The sequence below is a fragment of the Aphanomyces invadans genome (genome assembly GCF_000520115.1).
Source record: "Aphanomyces invadans strain NJM9701 unplaced genomic scaffold supercont1.21, whole genome shotgun sequence".
Lineage (NCBI taxonomy): Eukaryota > Oomycota > Saprolegniomycetes > Saprolegniales > Verrucalvaceae > Aphanomyces > Aphanomyces invadans.
Window position 1 is genome coordinate 1 of NW_008580166.1, and position 21,305 is coordinate 21,305.

Consider the following 21,305-nt stretch of genomic DNA (forward strand, 5'->3'; position numbering starts at 1 on the left):
AATTTAAAGTATATATAAATGCACCCAAATATTCATCATTATTTGCTAATGTATTCCATAGATAATGTTTATATTTTTTACTTGTTTTTGCGTCCGCACACTGGATGCCCCTCATGCTGCATTGACGAACGTCAGAGGTAGAGAAGATGACCTGATCGGCTTGCTGTGCATGCGGCCACCCGTTTAGTTGACATGCAGCGCACGACACCGATATACTATCCGAATCGATGCTATGGTGACGTGTGCCAGAGGTAAATGGAGGTGCTTGTTCGCTCAAATATCATTCTATTTCACAGTCAGTAATGGTCGGTAGCGGTCTCGGCCTTTCTCTTTCATGACAACTGCGACCTGCACTCTGAATTAAAACTATTACCATCACTCCCGTAATACATCAAAGTTGTTGAATGTTGATCGCAATGTCGACTTGTGCATGCGACATCACATTTCAAATCTCGGACAATATGACAATTCAAGGTCAAGTCATTTCATTCGTGGGCAAACTCAGGAGCTACTCAAGAGCCGACGCGATTGCTCAAGCTCGAGCGGCGGGAGCGTCCGTGACGTCAACTGTTACCAGGCGGACCACTGTCTTGGTAGCTGCTGATGAGGCGACAAAGGCACCTAGCGGAGTCGAGGTGTGGAGCGAGTCCAAGTTTGTGCAAGCGTTGGGTGCGGTCAAACCCGAGCCACAGGAGGAACCTGCTATGGAAGCAGTGGCTATACAGCCAAAGCGAGGCAAGAAAGTCGCCGTGAAAGATGAGGTGAAGGAAGAACCCATTGCGCCTCCCAAAAGAGTCACGAAGGGTAAAAAACGTGCCAAAGCAGAAGCGCCGGAACAGACTTCTCCTTCCTCACCCAAGAAGCCCAAAGCCGACGAAGCAAAGACCGAGCGCATTGGTGCACGAAAACCCGATCGATTCTTGGCCAGCCGTGACCAGTTTACAATCGTCGACGACTATTTGACGGACCTCATGCAGACCAACCTGGGCACGAACAACAACAAGTTTTACATCATCCAACTTCTGCAGTCGGTAAGCGACCACACATACTACGTGTTTACGCGATGGGGGCGACTGGGGGAGGCCGGCCAGCACAAGCTTGCGCCATTTGGCCACGACTTGGACCGAGCGATCACGCAGTTCGAGGCCAAGTTCTCCGACAAAACGCGGAACAAATGGGCCGATAGACATGCGTTTGTGAAGCACTCGTACAAGTACCAGTTGGTCGAGTTGGACACGACTGAAACGGGCGACGGTGGCGCAGGTGATGCGGCAATGGGGAAATTGTCAGCTTCCCAAATTCACAAGGGACAAGTCGTATTGGAGAAGATCAAAGCTGCACTCTCGTCGCGAGCAGGCGCCAATACCATAAATCAGCTCTCGGGGGAGTACTATTCGCTTATCCCAACGTTGGCTGGTCGCAATCGCCCTCCACCTTTGGGTTCAACCAAGTTGGTCGAAGAGAAGGAAGCGCTCTTGGACTTTTGGCTTCGTATGGGCTTTGATGACATGGAAGAACAAACTGGATTGGCTCCCATTGAAGGCATCATGGACTTGCCGCTTCCGTCCACATTGCTTGAAGCTGCTTCTGTCATCACTCAAGGTACGTTAACACCATGCTTCAACTACATTTGCTAACTTTGCCATTTGAACAGTTGGAGCCATCAAGCAATGCCAATCTCGTGGGGCAGAACTGGTGAAGGCGAAAGCTGGGTCCCCAACGAAACCTATGGACAAGGTATACCACCAACGTTTTCACCGGGTAAATACTACATTCTCACAGTTTGCCCGATGTAGGAGTTGTATGGCTCCATCGTGCTCTACACTGGAAATTGGATCTACTCGCAGCTCAACTCGACCTTGCGTTCCGAGAACCGACAAGCCATTCGAAAGTACTTTAGCTACCTTCGCGTGTTCCTGGAGGCCATGTGCCGCATGCCCCAAAAGGAACAAACGCTGTGGCGTGGCGTGAGCGTCGATTTGTTCGACGCATACGAAGAAGGCAAAATCATCACGTGGTGGGGCGTCAGCAGCTGCACGTCGGACGAAAACGTTGCACGTAACTTTATGCGAAGCTGCGGCGGGTCGTGCACGCTGCTCCGTGTCAAGTGCAAGACTGCGATGGACATTTCCGTGCTGTCCATGTTCCCAGGAGAGAAAGAGTGCTTGCTGGCGCCTGGCACGCAGCTCAGAGTGCTCCAGCGTGTGCGCCATGGCAACATTGCGGAAATTGACGTCGAAGAAGTCGGCCGAGCGATTTGAATGTGATGTCCACAACGTTTGAACGGAAACAATCCTGGTTAACTGGAAGCGTACATCTCTTTGTACACTATAGACTACGGAATATGATATCCCCTAGGAATAAATGTAGGTATTTCTGTTACCTAAAAATGCAAGAACCTCTGTATTTTAATAAAATATCATCGCTTTACCACTTCCCATCGTTGGAGTTGCATCAAAATCGTGTCAGTCGAGCGCGATGGAGTCGTCGTTGCTGTTCCTCGACACGATGCCCCTGGATGAGGCATTGGCCACGACGTACGACGTCGATGCGATGCTGATGGATGACTTTGACATATTCGCTCCGTCAACTGTGTCGAACAATGCCAGTGCAGCCAAAGTTTTGTCGTCCGGCATCCACTACTCGACAACGGATTCAACCAGCACGTCGTCGGAACAAGATGCGCCGATAGTGTTGGGCGGGGAACCTGCACGTCCAAAGAAGATCAACCATAGCCGCAAGCGCCAGCGCGAGGAGCTCGAATACCTGCGGTCGAAAGTCGACGAACTCGAACAGCACTTGCGTATCGTGGCACAGGTGAAGTCAATGGAGATTGTGAACGAGACCCCGTGGCAAAAAATGGCGAATCAAATGCGCATCGCCAAGCAAACCGCGCTGAACGAGAATGATAAGCTCCGACACGAACTGGAAGAACAGATCGAGTTTGGCAAAGCACTGCAGGCGCTCATGAAGAAACGACCAAAGCTCACAGTTCTACCCACCCTCGAGAGCGAACAATGGCGTGTACTAAAACTGGTGAAGGAACCAATGCTCCGGCGCCGCGCCGTGCACGAGATCTATCAGCAGCAGTACCAATTGACGGACAGCGCGATGGTTGACGGTGGATTGCTCGATCGAATCGACGAATTGGAGTCGTACGTGCCGCGGCTCACGAAGGGCAATGCTGACCTGGTGCTGCAAGTGGCGTTCTGTGAGACAAAGCGGTATGCCTTCGATGTGGTGTCGGAGATGGCGTGGGCATTGCTTCAGAGCGGGTGCGGGGCCAAATTGAAGCCATCGTTCGAGGTAAGTCGCGCCGTTATTGACGTACGTCGTGCTGACTGGGGTGTGCAGATGCTAGAGAAATTCGACTACAATTCGGCTTACATTCGAATTGAAAAGAAATGGAACGACGACATGTCCCACCAAGCCAATTGCCTCTACAAAAGATTCACGGAGCCCGACCGCGACGTGATTGTGTGTCGGTAACGTGAGCGAGCATGGTTTGGGCATGGACTCATGCGCTGCGTGTTGGGTAGGAGCGTCTTGGAGGACGAGCTGCATCCATTCGACCAAGGGGCGCTAGTGTTGAACAAGAGCGCATGGTGCGGCCCCCGACATTGTCGCTGAGACCTCTCAGGTTGTGGTGTGTGTAGGTTCGTGATTGAGAAACTCGACGGCGGCAAAGCGTGCCGCCTCAAATTCTTTCAAAAATCGACGTTGCCCATGCTGCAAACGGCGAACGGGACTCGTAGCGACGCCGAGTCGGCATCACGGTACTTTCGAGTGGGCACCGTCACGGACACGGTCCTCGACTCACTCAAGACCATGATCAAAGAATTCTCTGACGTGATGCACACGCTCCTGGCCAACTACAACGGCAACATCGCCGAAACTTTCAAGCAGGTGAACGCTCTTATGCGCATCAATGAACAGTGACGGCCCCAATGCGGGCGACACTCCGTAAATGCATAACTTGTTTCTTTGAGTGTGGACTACTTGGCTCGACACATGCCTAGGAAGTTGCTATCGTCAGACAATGAGTCCAAGTGGTCACCGAAAATGCTGACCGCCGGCTCCAGAACCTGATCGAATTCAGCACGTCGTTGCAGGCGCTGCTGCAAACCTGCCGCAGTTGACGGTGCTTCCCACGTTGACTAGGAGCAGGTGCTGTAAAAATGCCCTCGGGCCAACGCCCCATCGACAGCAAATCGTGTTTGGTGATCAATACCGTCACCTGTCCATCGCGTTTGCCGTGTGTGGTTAGTTGGCCGCGAGAGCCTTCGAGTTGTGCGCATCCCGAGTGGGCAGGCCACAATAATCCTCCATATCCTTGTGCGCTGCAAAGAACTTGAAGCTTCTGCGACATCGCGAGGCTGGTATGGATGCTGCTGAACGGAATCATGAGCATTAATCGCCGCAACCACTTCGTACGTGTCTGTGTCGAGAAAGACGAAGCGCCTCGTGTGAACTCGGGGGTATCAGCCGAGAATATTTGACGACAACAAGGTGTGCGTTCGACTCGAGAATCCGCTGCAAGGAATGGCGAACCATACGAACGTCCTCGTCCCAGCGCCACCTTCACGATCACTGCGTACTCATCCCGGCTCCATGTGAGGCCATCATCTACTGCTGATGCATTTCGTGCAACGTTTTTTAAGAACGATCTTGGCGGACGATGCCTTTACGTAGGACAAAGATGCGCCTCCACAAGTGCGCGTTGTCCACACGTCATCGCTGAGTTCACGACGATTTATCCATCGGGATGTCGATTCCATACCAGCAAGAACATGCTAGCTGCCGCGACCGTTGAAAACGATGCCGTTCAAATCGGACCACTTGGGAGGGTGTTGTGGGTTTGGAGCACGGAATGGCCACCTCGTACTCGCTGCTGAATTCGCTCTGAAGCTGGTCATAGTTTGGATATGCTGGACATTGTGGCCACCACTGCGGGATGTGAAATATGGCGACGTGAATGACTAGTCTCAAGGCAAAGGATCGCACAGGTGAAGGCGTTCAACCTGGTACCCCCAAGAAATTGGCCTCGTCATCGAGAGCAAGGATAATTTGGTTCGTGGAAGAGTGACGCGGGTGGGCTGCACATCGAGCTGTAATTGAATAGGTTAAAGAGTTAAGTGGAGAAAAATTGCTGGAGAAACGTGGGCTTCAGGATGTCGGCGCGGCAATACGGACACTTGTTGGACGTTTTGAGTTTGAGCCATTCAATGAGGCAGTCTTCATGAAAGACGTGGCCACACTTGGCTTGGATCATGTCCTTGATTGTGTCGTATTCCTCCAAGCAAATGCTGCAGCAGCTATCGTCATCTGATGGTGGGAAGGGAGGCCCTGGGGTTGACAACGGGGTCGATGTCAGCCCGCTCCACGTGCTGCGCCACCACTTCTTGAGCCAGTTGCTCTCTTCCCACTCTTCTGCGGGGTCCTTTCTCCATTTGAGCTCCTTGCGCAATCGGTACCGCAGCTGCTCCTTCTTTTCATTCATGTGTTCGTCGTACAGCCGCTTCTTCACGACGAAGTCCTGCAGCCTCACCTCAACGTTCGCCTTGGTTTCGGCAAAATTCAAGTACCGATCGACGGCGCGGAGGAGGGTCCACTGAGCCAATGCCACCGAGTCGGGGGTGATGGAAGGTCCAAAGACAGACAGAGTTTCGTAGAACGGATCGCGATTGTGCATGCGGGGGTGATTCACTCGAATGTTTTCGATCGTTGTTTGAAGGCTCACATTGAAATGGTCGCTGTGGCCAAACCATTCGAGGTCGCTCAGGTCGGGCGTGCGGGGTGAAATCTCTTGCGTGATCGCGACCACGGCGTCGCGGCACTCGGCGGACAGCTTGTTCCATCGTTCGTACCGCTGGCGCACCACGAATCGGTGAAAGATGTACACGATCAGCATGAGTAGGGGAAGGCTAAACACCCCCAGAAAGCTCACTAACAACACGACAAGCACCCAGCAGACTTGTTGCATGTGCGCCGACGTCACATCGCCGGCCGCAGATACTCGATGGAGCACCCACGATTCCATGCGGAATATCGCCGCCCACGGTTCTTGTTGGCAAAATCTCACACGACAAAAAAACCAAACTTGGCTGGGGCCACCACCCAACCCGGAATCGAACATCATACAAACCACAAGATGAAATTCGGGTGCGGTTCCGTCAAAGGAGTGCATGCAACCAAAGACCAACATTCTACTTTCCTCCGCAGTCGACGAGCTGCAGCACGCGGAAGCGCACCCACGATAGAAACGCACGAATGTCGTGTGGATGATCAGGGCTCTCCGTTCTGCGAAGCCTGCAATGGCGAATCGAATTGCCAGGCAGGGCGATGGTCTCCACGTCGAAAGCGCGGACTGCGTTGGCGGACACGCCGTTACTCGACCGTCCTGTTCCCCCATGCAAACGTCTGTTCGGGAAATCGGGTGCGACCGTTGCTCGACTGCGCACGAAGAACAAGAAGGAGCTGGGTGTCCTGTCGTAGCTCCCAAGCACGAACGACCTCAGTCGTGCCTCCTACGCCGTCGTCGGTGCTTGTTCAAACCGCATCCACAGGAGGAAGTTTCTACATAGAATCCCATGATTTGATTGGGGGATGTGTTTTCTCGCGAGATGATTGGCTGCATGTTTCGACCAGTCGTGTGACACGCCAAAACGGGTTCTCCGATGGACCAATCAAATTCCAGGAAGTGCCTGGAGTGCTTTCGATTGGTCCGTTGTGCGGCGCAGCGTGAGGAGTTCCATTTTGTCCTCGGGATGAGGCGGCCGACCCTCTCGCGCATCATTCGCCGATCGTCCTCCGTGGCACAGCAGAAACGGTGGTCCACAGCATGATGCAAACGATTCGAAGCATCTCCCATCAAGTCCCTCCCCTCGAAGAAGGATTCGTACGGGTGTACATTTGCCGCCACGGCGAAACCGACTACAACAGCCTTGGCATCCTGCAAGGCCGAGGGGTCAACGCCCACCTGAACAAGACCGGACAGAAACAGGCAGCTAAGTTGGCACGCGCATTCAAGGACGTTCCTCTCAACGCGGTTTATAGCAGCAGCTTGCAGCGGGCAAGTGAGACGGCATCGTATATACGGGAAGGACGACGGAATGTCAAAGGTGGCGAGTTTGTCGACTTGGAAGAAATGAGCTTTGGCACGATGGAAGGCACGACAAGGACAAGTAACGAGTTGCTACTCCAGGACATCTACGCCAAGTGGAAGCGAGGCCAGCTCAACGCGGCGTTCCCCAGCGGAGAAAGCGCGCTAGATGTCGAGAAACGAGGCGTCACCGCCATTCACGACTTGGTGCGCTCCACCGACACCAACGATCACATTGCCTTTGTGTGTCATGGTCGGTTCAACAAAATTGTGCTGTCATCGCTACTGAACATTCCATTGGAAAATCCAAAGCTTGGGCAAGACAACGCATGCATCAACGTACTCGATTACAATCGCCGCACCGAGACGTACGCGGCGCTCGTGCTCAACTACACCAAACACTTGACTGCGTCGTAATCGAGCGTATGTCGTGTATATCGTGTGCTTTAACCGAGATTCAATGAGTTTATTCGTATCGACGTACAATGCGACCCAGCATCCAACCACGCGATTCCGAGCTGGACGTAAGCAATATCTACAGTCGAGGCCATCCCAGACAAGCATGTTTGCCACTTTACAGCGGATGTAGACGTATATGTTGGGCGATGCGCCGGCCGAATTCGTTAGCTTAGGAGGTGAGCATCCATGAATGTATTCATTGGTGGTCATGCAGAGACCCACGACGACGTATCAGGATGGTACTTCAGGATGGGAGTGGCCTGGATCGAACGGATCGTTCGTCGAGTACCGCACAAAAGCTTACGTGGCATATGATCGGACTCACTCCACGAGCAAATGGACGAGGGAGTCCACCGTGTCAACACGCTTGCGATTCGCGGCTCGAGTTCTCAAGGTTGCGGCGCCGGCGATCAAAGCAAACATCATCACTTGAAGGAGAAAGAAAAACAAGTACCTACAGGAAGTTACATGACTTGGTTCAGGAAGGATATGTGTCCGAGAGGACAAACCACAATGGGGCGGACGGCCGATCGGTCGCGAGAAATGGATATGGCCACGTAATGTGCACAGATTCATGCACGATCCATGCATAAATCACGTAAATGGTTGGAAACAGAATGCTCCATGCACATGTGCTCAACGCGACACGACGCGCGTCGCTCCATGTCCATTCCACGAGCAGCAGGACGGCGTTGACGCCATGCTGACAGTAGCTGATCCAGTTTAGTAGGACATAGTCTTCATGGATGGCGTGAACCATGGGGTACAAGATCGCCCAAACTACGATCGTGACGAGAATGGAAGTTGGCCAGAGGACATCCAACATCACAGCTCGGCCTCTGCTGCGCCCCGACGCGTCAAAGAACGACCAACACCAAAAGGACAGCTGCATCAGGACGTTCCATGTGGTGAAGAAGTAGTAACAGTTCCCTCTTGTCTTGACGACATCGGCAACATGGGTGGCGAAAAGGAAAATCGCACAGGCTGCATAAAACGTTTGGTGGAGGACACTCGGAGGATCCGACCGATTCGCATTGTGAGATGTGTAGGCCTCTTGTCGGTGCGGCGGATAGCACCGCAAGATATAGATGCACGCCACGACGCTCAACGCTTCTTCGCAGGCGACGGCAATCGGCTCCCACATCTGCTCGGTCGGTCCGTTTGTCGAGCGATCTTGGTTCTGCAAGTGTCTACTTTGATTTCATTGGGTGATACCCCCCACAATCCTTGCTTTCGATTGGATGATTCCCATGCCGATCGACCAATGGCTGCGGGGTTTCGGGGTTTGAACGAATTCAATGTCAAACGTCGTCGGGTGGCAGCTCGCGTCGCGAGGACATCATGCAGAAAAGGTCGTACAGCGGCTGTTGCCCCCGTTGCTGAAGACTTGCAGACTTCATAGGTCTTGTTCAGAGCACTGGTGCAGTTCCGCCACGAACACGCAGAGTACAAGGAAGCACATCGTCCATACCGTTGCAACTCCGCGAGTGCTTGCGAGTGTACTGTTCGAGATTGTTCAGGAGCTCAAGTGGCATAAAAGAGTGGCGCTAACACTGCGTCCATTCAGTGTGTGCAAGCGATAGGAATCGCAGGGATGCGTGGAGACCAATTGCAGACGCTACACGATGAAGGAGCCGCATTGCGAGTCTAGACCATGTGCTCGTTGGTGTCATGCAGGTCCTTGAACTACTTGATGGTTTTCACTTTGAGAACCAATGCCCCGTCACGAATACTTCACGTTACCGGAAGAAGAGCTGCCACTCGTTCATGCACGCCAACGACGAACCGAGCTCGCCACCTGTGTCTCGCATCGAGATGGTCGTGCATAACACGATCGTGGCCAACTCGCGCTTCTTCGGTGGGGACGTGAACCAGATACCCTAGATGGCCTGGACGGGCGGTGTCAGCACCTTCATGGACGCCCGTGAAGTTGTTAGCGTCTTCATCACCACCCCCACCAAGACGTACGGTCTGTACAAGGTGACGGAAGAAGAAAGCGTGAATCACATGTAGACGGTGTCGGCGGCTATTCAATCCCAAGAATCACGGTCATTGTGTGCGACCATACCGCAACATCTCCTGTGGATGCTGTGGGCTTCGTTTCTGTTGCGAGATATTTAGACAAGTCAAAACGTTGGAGCGCGGAGCTTGCGGCTCCTTCGGCACGCCTTCAAAGGCTGTCACATGCCAAGACCTGATAGGTCGTACATAGAGTGGGAACACGCGGTGGAATGCACAAGATGAAAATGCAGCGAAGGGTTTCGTCAGTAAAGTCTGCACATGGTCACAATGAGGTATTTGGAATGCAAGGAATCCATCCATGTTGTGGTGGATTTTGCTGCATGCAATCCCCACATTCCATCCTCCTGAAGGACGTTAGCGACCACCACACAATAGCCATGCGCTTTAAATGTCCTCGCACTCTTTTTTTTAGCTCCCAGCGCTGCTTTGTCGAAGTAGTCTTGTCGTGTTGGCATCGGCGGCTCCCAATTCATTCCCCGTCGATCGGTTGATTATTCGCAGGTGTTCATGCTATCCAATCAAACCCCTTTATTTTCATAAAACCTTCACTTTTTCGTCCAATCAAGCGTCGCTATCCACCATTTTCGTCAAATTCTTGAACTCACAGCTTCGAGCATTGTTACGCTGAAGTCTCCATCGCTCATGACGACGACGGCTTACATCGTTGGTGCGGAGCTGATCCTGGCGACCGCTGTCTCTGTCTGGGTCATTTACTTCCAAGCGCCCCTTGCACATGAAGAGTACGTATCGTCGTATGCGCTGCGACCTCCACCGCGGCTCATCGGTCGCCTCTTCCACTTCAGCTCGTTGGTGCTCTTTCTCGTGGTGGCCGGTGCCGACTTGAGACAAACGAACGGATCGTGCTTGCTGTACTACACGTTTTGGAACTTCGTGCTGCAAACGGCGTACTGGATTTGGGCGCTGATCGATCCGAAACGCACCAGCCGCGCTCGATCGATGTTCCTCGACCTGCTCTTGCCCACGAACATGGTCATGGTCGTCGTAGTGTGGGCAATACTGTACCCGCTTGTGGGCGACGACTTGAATAATTGGATCAGTTGTACACAACATGGCGGTAACCTCGTGTTGCTCTTGATCGAGTTTGTGTGCAGCGACGTCCGGTCCGTGCCTTTGAGCACGGGCGCGCTCGTCGGTTTGTGGGCCACGACATACGCCACGTTTGCGTGGGTTGTGCACAGCTTTACCAACGTGTGGCTGTACCCGTTCTTGGACGTCGACCAGCCTTGGGCCCCGCTGTGGTACGTGACTTCGCCATATATTTCGCTTTGTCCCTCGCTCAGTCGTGGCACTGCATCGTGCAGGTATTTAGGCCTCCTGGCGCTCCACATTGTGTTTTTCGGAGTTGTCGCGCTGCTGGCAGCCATCAAAGTATACATCGCCGAGCATATTCCGGTGGATTACGACGGCACATCCAAGCTCTTGCTTCCACGGGTGACCCCCAAAGGGAGCCAGCATCGACCAACCACATAGAAACTCATACTAAACATTACGTCAGCATCGCGACATGACCTGCACACATGCATGCTTCGGTCACTGTACTCCGTAGGATTTATCGAGATTGTTCATGACAGTGCGATTCTTGTGTTTCTGCCTCGTCTGAAGGCCTGTACAACTGTATTCCCGACGAGAGGGAAAGATGGGACGTTCGACGTCAAGCACGATTCGAGCTCACTCCTGCCCAATGCTCCGCCTGGAGGAATGTATACATACGATCTCCTCTTTGCTCCAGCGTGAGCAAGAGCTCTGTGGTCGCGAGCGTGAGGCAAATTGGTCTCGTTACGTCGGGTTCAATCATTGGACAAAATACGTGGATAATAAATCTTTTACAAATTTGAAACATCAATTAGTTAGTTGGGTAATTCTAATTCTCAAGGTGGAAATAGTCTCATGATCGTTCAAGTTGAATTTTCATGAAGTATTTTTATTCCAAATTGTCCATCGCGGCATGATTGGCTAAAAGTGTCACGATCATAAAATCGTTGGAAGTCAATCCCAGGTGGGTTTTTAGTCGTCTCCTTCCAGATTGTCACCGTCCCCCAGCAATTACTGACCGCACCCGCCGTCCACGACGCCACACCGAGCGCGACAGCCACAGAGCGGTATGACCTAGCGACTTTCGATGTACAACTGGTCCACCATGCCAGGCATGCTGTGTCCTCCAGCTCATGCGATTTTTAGCCAATCATGCCTCGATGGACGATATGGAATAAAAATACCTCACGGACGTTCAACTTGGACAATCGTGAGAAATATTTCCACTCGTTGGACGGTCGGTCTTAAGAATTACTCGAGTTCATACTGTATTCGAAGCCTGTCCGATCTATGACAATCGACATGGATGTACTGTCGCACAAATGTACATCGAAGCATTAGCTGCTCCTGTCGAAGGAAATCGAATCCAAAGCGCCATGGCCACTCAGCATAGTCATATCTCGATCCCTCATCCAACGTGAGCCCGTGTGCGATGGGGCAGCGAACCAACCCTGCGACTTTGGTCACGGGATATCGTTCGAAGACGTCGTCAAAATAGATGTCCCAAGTCAAGATAGTGCGTTGTTTTGATCGGTATTGCAGTCAACTAAATGATGTTGGACTTGAGCCAATCAAATCGAAGGAAGTTCAAAGGGTACCCATTGACGCAATCGGATTGGACCACAGGCACAGCCGTGAACGTGCTGGAGACAACGCTGAAGTCGTGATGGTGGCGTGGGAAGTCGACGTGGTCGGCGCGATCGAAGCCGTGTCCGCAGTTGCGAGTTTATGGATCCTATGCTGGTCCCCGCCACCTGAAAATGAGTCGTATCACTCATCGTACGCACTGCGTCCGTCCCCGACCGTGTTCAAGCACCTCTTTTATGTATGCTGCCTCGTGAGTTTTGTCGCCGTCCTCGTAGCCAACATTTGGGAAACGGACGGATCCTGCATGAACTCGTACGCTGTGTGGGCTTTCTCTCTTCAGATTCTGTACTGGTCGTGGAGCCTCCAAGACCCCAAGTGCACGAGCCGTGGTCGGCTCATCTTGTTTGATGTGGTGTTTCCCGTGAGCATGTTCATCTCCCTTGTTGTGTGGCTTGGCTTGTACCCCATGGCAGGGGACACTCGGAACGATTTGTATTGGAACTGGATTAGCTGGAGCCAGCATGGCCTCAACACGGCCCTCCTCGTCGTGGAATTTCTCTGGAGCGACACACGGTCCGTGGGGTGGAGCACTGGCGCATGGGTTGTCCTCTTTCCCACAACATACGCCATCTACGCATGGGTACTTCACTCGTCGCACCCACAATCGCCGTGGATGTACACATTCCTTCGCGTGGACGATCCTGCCGCCCCCTTCTGGTATGCCCCACGCCCTGGCGAACCTCGACGAGGCGTCATTGTTCCTCCCGTAGGTACATCATGCTTCTCGCCCTGCACGTCGGTCTGTTTGCCGTTGTGTCGTGCATGGCTGCGTGCAAAGTGCGTGCGATAGAACAAACCCCGGAGCGAATTCACCTGTTGGCACGCGACAACCACCTCCAAATTCGCACCTATTAATAATGCAATGGCTGAAGAGTCAGGTTCTGTTCACAAGGGGCAATACGGTCTCTGGTTAGCCCAGTCACAGTGCCCTCCTAACCCGATTTACTGAGCGAGTGGTAGAGAGTTCTCGGAAGCAGCGCACCTACGACGTAGGAACACCTGCCGCGCGGGCCGTCTTGAGTGCCGTGGCATACCACTTCAATTCACTCACAAACTGCTTGACGCCGTTCTTGAGACTTTCGCCGCTGGTGCCAGCGGTAGTTTGGACCGTACCGTCTTCGTTGAGCAGGTTGTGCACGACGGGGAAGGGCAACTCCTTGGGAATGGTAGCGAGCCCGAGCTCCCCCAAAAACGGGTGCAATGGACCGGCCGCGCGGATTCCACCAAATCCGCCCATCGAATACGTAGCTATGCCTGCAATCTTGTAATAGTACTCGGAGTGGTAGAAGTAGTCGAGCGTGTTGCTGATCACAGGCGAGAACGTGTGGTTGTACTCGGGAGTCACCACTACAAACGCGTCGGACTCGGTGAGTTTGGCCTTCAACTCCTTCAGTGAGTCCGTCTGCTCGTCGACAGGGAGGTAGTCGAAACGGCCGGCAAACAATGGCAGATTGAGCTCGCGAGGGTCAACCACGTGCACACCGAAGCCAGCCGACGCCAGGTTCGATTCGAGGAACTTTGCCACACGAAGGCCTTGGCGACCAGGGCGCACGGATCCAAGGAGGATGGAAACAGTCAGCGTCATCTTGACGAATGAGGCACGAGATGAAGGAAACCCCACGTTGTGCCGGCTGTCGATGGATTGTGAATCTCTTTCGTCCTGACCAATCAGAAGCGTTGATCGCAAGACGAAGGAACTTCCACGAACTTCCTTCCGTTCGGCGTGAAGTTCCTTCCTTGATGCGAAAACGCAGAGGCAAACACTTACATTGAGCTCGAATACTAGCAATCGTGGACACAATTGCGCACTTTGGCCACGGCACAGCCTTTCTACCGTCACCAGAAGACACTCACGACGGGCCACGAAAACAATCGAGCTGAGCACCACGTCACCCGAGCGGGCTAAGGCTTCCGCAAAACAGTCGATCCAATATTTCCGACGCGAGGTTAGAGGAGGAATTGTAACACTTCGTTGGACTTTCGACGAATAGTGTTGCAGTGTGGTTGTAACTCAAGGGGCTTCCACATCCATGACACTGGAGGCAAGGGATTTGCCGCCGTGGATGGTCTCGGCTTGAAATGTTCTACGTTCCATGTACACAACTGTGTGCACGGAAAGCCAACGAAGAAATGGTACTTGTGTGAGCTTGGGCAAAGTGGTCCTTTGGCGTAGGGCGTAAGAACCGAAGAGGAAGGGTGAGATGTCTAACAAGGGTACACCACGTTCAAACTGTGTTGTTCCTTCACAAGGCGGAGCCCATTCTCCTGGGGCGAACCGGGCCATGAAATATCGACACCATCCATGCTATGTGGGGCAGCTCAGAACAAGACGAATGACGTTGACTGCCTGCTATGGCCAGGGCTTCAGGGACTCGACCAGCTCTTTGCACTCAGGCAAACACTCGTGTGTGGGCTAGTGTTGTCGTCCAGGCCAACCAAACTGTAACATTGCATACGGGGGAAATAGAGCATCTCAAGTGCATCGTAGCATCTTGTAGCGCCGCTCACAAGGTGGCGTCGGAGCAATTCGAGGACACAACATGGCGACGTTTGGCTCCTACACTGTAAATAGTGTGACGAAATGTCTGCCTTGGATTACTGTGGCATCATGGATGACGACAGCAATTGGGGAATTCAAAATTGACCAATCACACATGGCTTCTCCAAATTTTAAGCCAATGAAATTGCTAAAGGCAGGGATGTGAGGGGAACTTCCTTCCGCGGCCTGCTACAACAAAGTTCACGATCATTGCAAACGACTTCAAGATCGTCTGCTTTGAAGACTGCCGAATTCGCCGTCCACGACGGTTCGTGCCACCGACCCCTCGAACGCACGTTCCAATCCCCTCATTCTGAAAAATGTCGCTCACCGTGTCCATCGTTCTCGGCTCCGTCCGCCCAGGCCGCCAAGGGCTGCGCGTGGCCAAGTACCTCGAATCGAAACTGGCAGCTGCAGGCTTTGCCGTCCACGTGGTGGACCCCACCGAGCTCAAACTGCCTTTGTTTGTCGGTCGATTCGCCTACCTTCCCGCGGAGCTCAAGACGGAATCCCTTACTGCGCTCCAAGGCAAATTTGAAGGGTCCGACGCGTTCGTGGTGGTCACCCCTGAATACAACCACACGTTCTCCCCCGTGATAAGCAACACGTTGAACTACTTTTACTCGGAATACGCAAACAAGGTCGCCGGGATCGTCACGTACTCGGTCGGCGGATTCGGCGGTGTCCGTGCTGCTGGTCCGCTCCGACCCTTCTTTGGCGAATTGGGCTTGGTCACGATCCCCAAGGAATTGCCATTCCCTGTCGTTCAAAACGTACTCCACGAAGACGGTACGATCAGTCCCGAAGCTGGTGCCAGCGGTGAATCCATCGAGAACGGTACCAAGCAATTCGTCAATGAATTGAAATGGTACGCGTCCGCCTTGAAGATTGCCCGCGCCGCCGGTGGTCCTTAAACTCTGTAAACAATTGGCGTGCTTTTGGCGTTGATGTTTGAGTACTTCATGGTTGGCATCCTCATGCACCACAGACTTGACCCTTCCAAGCAACATCTCCTCGGAACCATCGCGGATCCTTGCATCGGGCGAATGCGCGGCGACCTAACAAATCCGGATGATTTGGGCTATCCGTACTGAAAATATGCTTGGCGAAACATGGCGGCGACGGAAGTGGATGAGTTGACGACGCATGTGACGACGTTCCTACGTATCTTGCAGAGTTCGCAGACACAAGAACTGCATGAATGGAATGCGGCTGCGATGCATCGGGCGTGGGACTGGGCAGTGTTTGTTGCCGGGGCCGTGCGGGATCTGGATCAGTCACACAAGGCACGCATGAACACTTCCTTTCGATACAACACGGTTCCCATGTTGTCTCGTAAGATCGCGTTCGACATAGTCATACTTGAACAAGGTATGTGCAAACTACGATCTATTTCTCGTGGACATCGAGTTCGCAGCGCCAAACGAGTTTGTCCGAGCCATCGTGTGCAGTCCATACCTGCTTACCCATCCGCTTCGGGCCGACATTGTGCAGTGCGTCGTGGGCTATTACCCCAAGCTCTCCGACTACGAGCACAAACAACCCACGAAAGGCTCATCAGCATCCAGTCGTCTCTTTGCGGTGCGCATTCCCTATTGAGTTGGCTAGTCGCCGTTCAACAGTCCAATTCAATGCATGAACTTCACAGCTGTAGGATATCGCCACTCGACTAAGCTTGATGCAGTCAGCGCAAGGACTCATGCGCATCGCCACCATTCTCGCCCAAGCGCACCCGACGACGTCCGTCGTTTGTACGTCGTCTCGATAGCCTCCCCATTCGATGCATCATGTGCTGTAGTGGGCTCCAGGTCCCTTGTTATTCCATCATACGAAGCATGGAGGTCTCAGCCCGCCACCCTTCAGATAATGGCCTTGGCGCATGAATTTCAACGCCAAGCTCTTGCTCGAGAAGCCCGCAACAGTTCGGACGGCCAGGTCGAAGCGTACATTGGTCAAGTTGAAGAGTTCTTTAACTCGAGTTGCGCGACAAGTAGCTCATGGAGCGTGGGCAAGGTAAGAGAGCACGTACAGTTCACTTGTTTGAAATTCGAGTATGATCTTTAGTCCTTGGTGGTGCAAGCGACATTGCTGCGATGGCCAGACGATGCAATCGTAACACAGCAGCGACTCTTGGGGGTTGTCCACGGATCCGTTGCGCAGAAACCAACGAGGTACGACAACATATACATCGGCGAAAGGCGCTTGTTGTCATTTGATCATGAGATATGCAGACTTTTGGAACTGAGCCCGTGGCTGGCTGGCGATCTCTGTCGCGTAAGGCCATCCCTCGCCAAAGAGTACTTGCCATGCTTGGTAGCTTACGCTGGCCCAGCGAATACGACTGCAGGTAGACAATTCTACCTGACCTCGATGTGGTCGACATCAAGGTTGATGGCATAGAGTGGCCGCCCGTTTCAATCGACGAACGTTTGGGATGTTTGGTGGCGGGTAGTTCTAGCCTCACAGAGTTTTGCGAAGCGTGCCTGGCCCACTCAGGCCTTCATGACACGCTAGCTAGCCTAGCCTAGCCATTGTGTCATAATCCCAGCAGTGGATTGTGTGTATGTCGTGGGTGCGAACAGAGTGACAAATCGCATTGCTGGCTGCAGCGACGTTTGGCAATATTGCCATGCATCTTGAATGTGATTGGCTGATTTCGATCTTTGCCATGACGAGAGCCAATCAAAACCCGCCCTTGCGATGGCTCACTTTTACATGCTGCATTTTATATTCGGTTTGAAATATAGCTGACGTGTTGCCCACGACAAGGTGGGTGAAAGTGGGAAAAATTTAATTCGAGGCTGCATTTAAAATACATTGTTGCGTGCGATTGGCTCGTTCGATTTCCAAGACCCAAGAGAGCGCATCACGAATTCTCCGCCGACGCCGTCGATGCAGGTGGTGTCGAGGCTCCTGAGCTGCTATACGGGGAGCTGCTTCGGCGATGCGCATCCCGCCGACCGCGTACTGACTGGCCGACATGTAAGTTTCATGTGCACGCGGGCGGCCATGACCAGTCTCTCAATGGCTCCACTTGTGTGCGTAGCAGCCATGTCCACAACTGTTCAAGCTCAAGTCGATCGTCGTGCACGTTCCATTATGCAACAGCCAGCTTCGATTGGAGTCCACGAATTGCAAAATCGCGTGCTTACCCACGGGACTTGTCAAGAGGGTTGTGTTTATGTACCTGCAAGGGCGGTACGAGGACGCGATCGCGACTGTCGATACCACCGACGACGATGCGTCGGACAACGACGCAGCCAACTCCTCGTCCGATGAGTCGTATCGATCACCAATAAACAACGCACAGATTCCTCCTGTCACAGCGACGTCGTCGATCACGTCGTCGATGACATCCATGAACGAAGCGTACTCATTTGCCCGAACAGCGTTTCCTGACGTTTCGAACGACCTCAGCGACAGCGATGATCTCGGTAGCGCCTCTCTCGACTTCAAAGTGCTGCAAGATACGTATTCGCTGACGTTTCGCAAAGCCACGGCCGCAAAGGAAATGGAGGTCGTGGAGGTCAAACTCTTCATGGTGAACAAAAGTCCCTCTCATGATTCTGGGGATATGAAAATTGTGCACGTGCTACTACGGGACCACCTTTGGGTCGATATCGTCGTCTCAGAGTCGTCTCCCGCCGCCACGCCGCTCGACACGTCCGAGGTCTTGGAGTCTCACACCGTGTTCCAGCTCCACCGATGTGAGACTTGCGGCGACTTTGTCAACGTGTGCATGTGCGAAGGTGGACCGTCGGCCATGAAGCCCGAGACAATTTGGCGCCGCGAAGAGGACATTCGAATGGACGAATGCGTCATGAAAATGAAATCTCGACATGGCAACGACCTTGGTGACTGGCACGACCAACGACCAACCCAGCATCAATGCACAGCAACGTGCGACGCCGTCTTACGCGAGCTTTCCTTGACCCTTGCCTTGGCATCCGAAGTCGCCCAGTACGCTCAGTTTGAGCTCACTCTGACCTCGTGCAAGCGAGTCCAAGATTTATCGGATCACGTGTATACGGTGCGGAATTGTAGCGATCGATATTCACTTGCATGGGGTGAGTTTGACGGTGGTATGCGAATCCAGGTCTTTTGCATCACGGTGTGCCACGGCGACTTGAAATGGCACATTTCGCGGCGATTTCGAGACTTTGTACAACTGCGGGAACAACTCGTGCAAGAGCTTCCGCGCGCGATGGACCTTCCGGTGTTGCCGCCAAAGACTTGGTTGACGGCTCCTTTGACACGCAGCGTCGTGGCTGATGTGTGTGGAGTTTTTAGGCTGCCCACAATCGACGTTAAGTTTATCCAAGAAAGACAACTGCGGCTCGAGCACTTTTTACGCCAGTTGAGCCTCCGCCCAGACACCATGCAGTCGGTAGCATTTCTGTCATTTCTTGGTGGTACGAGTCACTCGATCGCTACCACGGCGCATGGGTTTGGTCTCTTGCGGTGCATGTCCTTGCGCCTCGAGCGCTGCTGCGTTCACTGATGGACTTTTCCATTGTGTTTAGCTGTTTCGTCGCCGCGGCTCGAACACGAATGGATCAGCGGCGTGCCCCGAGATGTCATCCACTTGCGTATCTTACATCGCTACGTTGAAACGGGCGACATTTTGTTGTTTCAATCCAAGAATCCCATGAGCGGCGTCCAGCGGACGGTACGCTCCTGTGCCACGTCCTGTGCACATCTTTTTTGATGAATTTCCGACCCGCTTAATCCATCCTCGGCGTAGATGACGGGCGCAGAATGGGACCATGTCGCCATGATCGTCGAAGCCCCGCAGACCGAACCAAACCGACCTCCGAAATTCCTGCTCCTGGAGGCTACAGGGGATGGGGTGACGCTGCTACCTCTGGTAAGACACCTTCTCATGGCAATTTTGATACGTGATGGGCGCAGGTGCCTCGGATCCTTGCATACAATTCGTGTTTTATCAACTACATTGCACTGCGCAAACTGAGGATGCCTCCCCGACATCGCGACACTTTCCATCGTCGCATGCAAGCGTTCGTGGCATTGGTACGCCACCAACTTGGAATGCCGGCGCACGATATAATTCGCAATTAGGTGGAAGGCAAGCCGTACAGCATGACACTCAACAAACTAATCCGCCCGCATGAAACGAACGCAGACTTTTCAGGCTTCTTTTGCTCCGAGCTGGTATGGCGTACAAGTGTGTTGGATAGATGTAGCATCATCACATTAACCATTAGGTAGCCGCGGCGCTCAAAGCGTCGGGATTGATCCACGAAGCGACGGCGGCAAGTTCGTTTTGGCCAGGCAGTTTTGGCGTCGGCGGGGACGTGGACAAGGAATTGAGCTTACGCGATGCGTATTTGGAGCGAGAGGTTGTGATTGACTGTCGAGTGCTGGAGATAGCTCTGGCCAACAACGATGTTGGTGGTCGTGCCGGCGCAGCTGGAGGACGTGGCGCTGGCACAGTGGTGCACCACCCTTAAGACCCAACCCCTCGTCCTTCAATATCATGCCAAAGTCTCTTGCAGAGCGTTGGAACGTTTTTTTGCCCTCGACCTCTAAATTTCGACAGCAAAGCCACGACCAAATTCTACTCATCCGATCAAATTCTACTCATCTGCGTTCAACTGAAGATTGCATTCCTCATGCTTCCCTTGAATCCGTCCCGCCAGATCGTCACAGGGCTTTTAATTGTGCAGCGTCTGTTTCTTCGTTGTGTAGCACATGGGTAGCAAAGCGACGTACACACGATCAAGCGAAACGGTGGCACTCTGAGTGTGGACAAAGCTGCACCATGAACAGCGGCTTGACTGCTTGGATCAAGCTGCCAGCCGCTTTCTCGTCGCCAGCTGCCGAGATGCGTCATGTTTCTGTGACACGATGCGTTCCTTCGTCTGACTACGCATGAATGGCATGTGCAAGAGCGCAATGTCCGTCAAACGTAGTGTGATTTACTACAAAATTCGTTGCGGCTTAGTGTACTCGTTTGGACCAATCCACAACGCCGTGGAAGACGAGGTAGGGAAAGAATGTCGCGTGGATGTACTCGCAGCGACTTTGTCGGTGGGAGACTGAACCGTTTGGAGGGCGACCATCGTTGGCACCTCTTGTGTGACACTGACTGCAACACAGACCAAAGAACCCAAAGCAAAAGCAGAACAACTACGGCTGGTCTGTAATTCCAGCAGAGCGCGCCCGACGAGGTACCCTGAACCCAGGAAGAAGCCGACACCCCCAAAAAAGCCGACCACATCCAAATAATAGACCTCGAACTCAGAATCTTAATGACTGAATCCACGAAAGAATTAACTACTCTGTTCCAAAATACACGAGGAAAATCATTACAGTATATTCGTCGGATTCTCAGAAACACAACATTACATTACAGTGATACGTCACATTTTGCACCATCTCCAAAATATAAATTCTAACAGACGGATGGAAACCCAAAGAAAACGCCCTGAAGACTTTACACATCAAGTACTTGACGTCGAA

General features: G+C 52.9%; 12 protein-coding genes across 14 annotated transcripts; 10 read left to right on the forward strand and 2 right to left on the reverse strand.

The window, feature by feature from the left end:
* Window positions 1-416: 416 nt before the first annotated feature.
* On the forward strand, window positions 417-2,431 carry H310_09375 (hypothetical protein; the record flags this gene model as incomplete). The annotated part of the gene is made up of 3 exons (XM_008875431.1): window positions 417-1,602; window positions 1,655-1,737; window positions 1,797-2,431. The coding sequence occupies 3 exons, from the start codon at window positions 417-419 to the stop codon at window positions 2,259-2,261; spliced, it is 1,734 nt and encodes a 577-aa protein (XP_008873653.1). The 3' UTR covers window positions 2,262-2,431.
* A 13-nt stretch (window positions 2,432-2,444) lies between these two features.
* Window positions 2,445-4,005, forward strand: H310_09376 (hypothetical protein). Its single transcript, XM_008875432.1, has 4 exons — window positions 2,445-3,306; window positions 3,355-3,485; window positions 3,540-3,605; window positions 3,657-4,005. Exons 1-4 carry the CDS (start codon window positions 2,479-2,481, stop codon window positions 3,937-3,939), a joined length of 1,308 nt encoding a protein of 435 aa, XP_008873654.1. The 5' UTR covers window positions 2,445-2,478; the 3' UTR covers window positions 3,940-4,005.
* Window positions 4,006-5,051: 1,046 nt separating this feature from the next.
* Window positions 5,052-6,084, forward strand: H310_09377 (hypothetical protein). The gene has a single exon (XM_008875433.1). It carries the CDS (start codon window positions 5,271-5,273, stop codon window positions 5,613-5,615), a length of 345 nt encoding a protein of 114 aa, XP_008873655.1. The 5' UTR covers window positions 5,052-5,270; the 3' UTR covers window positions 5,616-6,084.
* Window positions 6,085-6,762: 678 nt separating this feature from the next.
* H310_09378 (hypothetical protein) lies at window positions 6,763-7,587 on the forward strand. Its single transcript, XM_008875434.1, has one exon. The coding sequence runs from the start codon at window positions 6,842-6,844 to the stop codon at window positions 7,517-7,519; it is 678 nt and encodes a 225-aa protein (XP_008873656.1). The 5' UTR covers window positions 6,763-6,841; the 3' UTR covers window positions 7,520-7,587.
* Window positions 7,588-7,693: 106 nt separating this feature from the next.
* H310_09379 (hypothetical protein) lies at window positions 7,694-8,738 on the reverse strand. Its single transcript, XM_008875435.1, has 2 exons — window positions 8,071-8,738; window positions 7,694-8,015 (listed from the first exon to the last, which is right to left on the reverse strand). The coding sequence occupies exons 1-2, from the start codon at window positions 8,703-8,705 to the stop codon at window positions 7,883-7,885; spliced, it is 768 nt and encodes a 255-aa protein (XP_008873657.1). The 5' UTR covers window positions 8,706-8,738; the 3' UTR covers window positions 7,694-7,882.
* Window positions 8,739-9,148: 410 nt separating this feature from the next.
* Window positions 9,149-9,574, forward strand: H310_09380 (hypothetical protein; the record flags this gene model as incomplete). Its single annotated transcript, XM_008875436.1, has 2 exons — window positions 9,149-9,419; window positions 9,492-9,574. Exons 1-2 carry the CDS (start codon window positions 9,233-9,235, stop codon window positions 9,572-9,574), a joined length of 270 nt encoding a protein of 89 aa, XP_008873658.1. The 5' UTR covers window positions 9,149-9,232.
* A 612-nt stretch (window positions 9,575-10,186) lies between these two features.
* On the forward strand, window positions 10,187-11,192 carry H310_09381 (hypothetical protein). Its single transcript, XM_008875437.1, has 2 exons — window positions 10,187-10,842; window positions 10,906-11,192. Exons 1-2 carry the CDS (start codon window positions 10,226-10,228, stop codon window positions 11,072-11,074), a joined length of 786 nt encoding a protein of 261 aa, XP_008873659.1. The 5' UTR covers window positions 10,187-10,225; the 3' UTR covers window positions 11,075-11,192.
* A 779-nt stretch (window positions 11,193-11,971) lies between these two features.
* H310_09382 lies at window positions 11,972-13,916 on the forward strand. 2 transcript variants are annotated; one of them, XM_008875439.1, is made up of 3 exons: window positions 11,972-12,169; window positions 12,219-12,940; window positions 12,994-13,916. In XM_008875439.1, the coding sequence occupies exons 2-3, from the start codon at window positions 12,303-12,305 to the stop codon at window positions 13,136-13,138; spliced, it is 783 nt and encodes a 260-aa protein (XP_008873661.1). In that variant the 5' UTR covers window positions 11,972-12,169; window positions 12,219-12,302; the 3' UTR covers window positions 13,139-13,916. The 2 variants fall into 2 exon arrangements, with proteins under 2 accessions (XP_008873661.1, XP_008873660.1); XM_008875438.1 differs by having other exon boundaries at window positions 11,972-12,940.
* Window positions 13,092-13,921, reverse strand: H310_09383 (hypothetical protein). Its single transcript, XM_008875440.1, has one exon. The coding sequence runs from the start codon at window positions 13,866-13,868 to the stop codon at window positions 13,266-13,268; it is 603 nt and encodes a 200-aa protein (XP_008873662.1). The 5' UTR covers window positions 13,869-13,921; the 3' UTR covers window positions 13,092-13,265.
* A 1,112-nt stretch (window positions 13,922-15,033) lies between these two features.
* H310_09384 (hypothetical protein) lies at window positions 15,034-15,851 on the forward strand. The gene has a single exon (XM_008875441.1). The coding sequence runs from the start codon at window positions 15,143-15,145 to the stop codon at window positions 15,734-15,736; it is 594 nt and encodes a 197-aa protein (XP_008873663.1). The 5' UTR covers window positions 15,034-15,142; the 3' UTR covers window positions 15,737-15,851.
* A 71-nt stretch (window positions 15,852-15,922) lies between these two features.
* Window positions 15,923-17,385, forward strand: H310_09385 (hypothetical protein). Its single transcript, XM_008875442.1, has 7 exons — window positions 15,923-16,193; window positions 16,240-16,403; window positions 16,477-16,573; window positions 16,621-16,835; window positions 16,887-16,993; window positions 17,054-17,169; window positions 17,223-17,385. The coding sequence occupies exons 1-7, from the start codon at window positions 15,935-15,937 to the stop codon at window positions 17,348-17,350; spliced, it is 1,086 nt and encodes a 361-aa protein (XP_008873664.1). The 5' UTR covers window positions 15,923-15,934; the 3' UTR covers window positions 17,351-17,385.
* Window positions 17,386-17,655: 270 nt separating this feature from the next.
* H310_09386 lies at window positions 17,656-20,572 on the forward strand. 2 transcript variants are annotated; one of them, XM_008875443.1, is made up of 9 exons: window positions 17,656-17,804; window positions 17,872-18,852; window positions 18,919-19,058; window positions 19,113-19,234; window positions 19,346-19,491; window positions 19,567-19,689; window positions 19,734-19,853; window positions 19,902-19,994; window positions 20,048-20,572. In XM_008875443.1, exons 1-9 carry the CDS (start codon window positions 17,715-17,717, stop codon window positions 20,291-20,293), a joined length of 2,061 nt encoding a protein of 686 aa, XP_008873665.1. In that variant the 5' UTR covers window positions 17,656-17,714; the 3' UTR covers window positions 20,294-20,572. The 2 variants fall into 2 exon arrangements, with proteins under 2 accessions (XP_008873665.1, XP_008873666.1); XM_008875444.1 differs by having other exon boundaries at window positions 20,052-20,572.
* The last annotated feature ends 733 nt before the right edge of the window (window positions 20,573-21,305 follow it).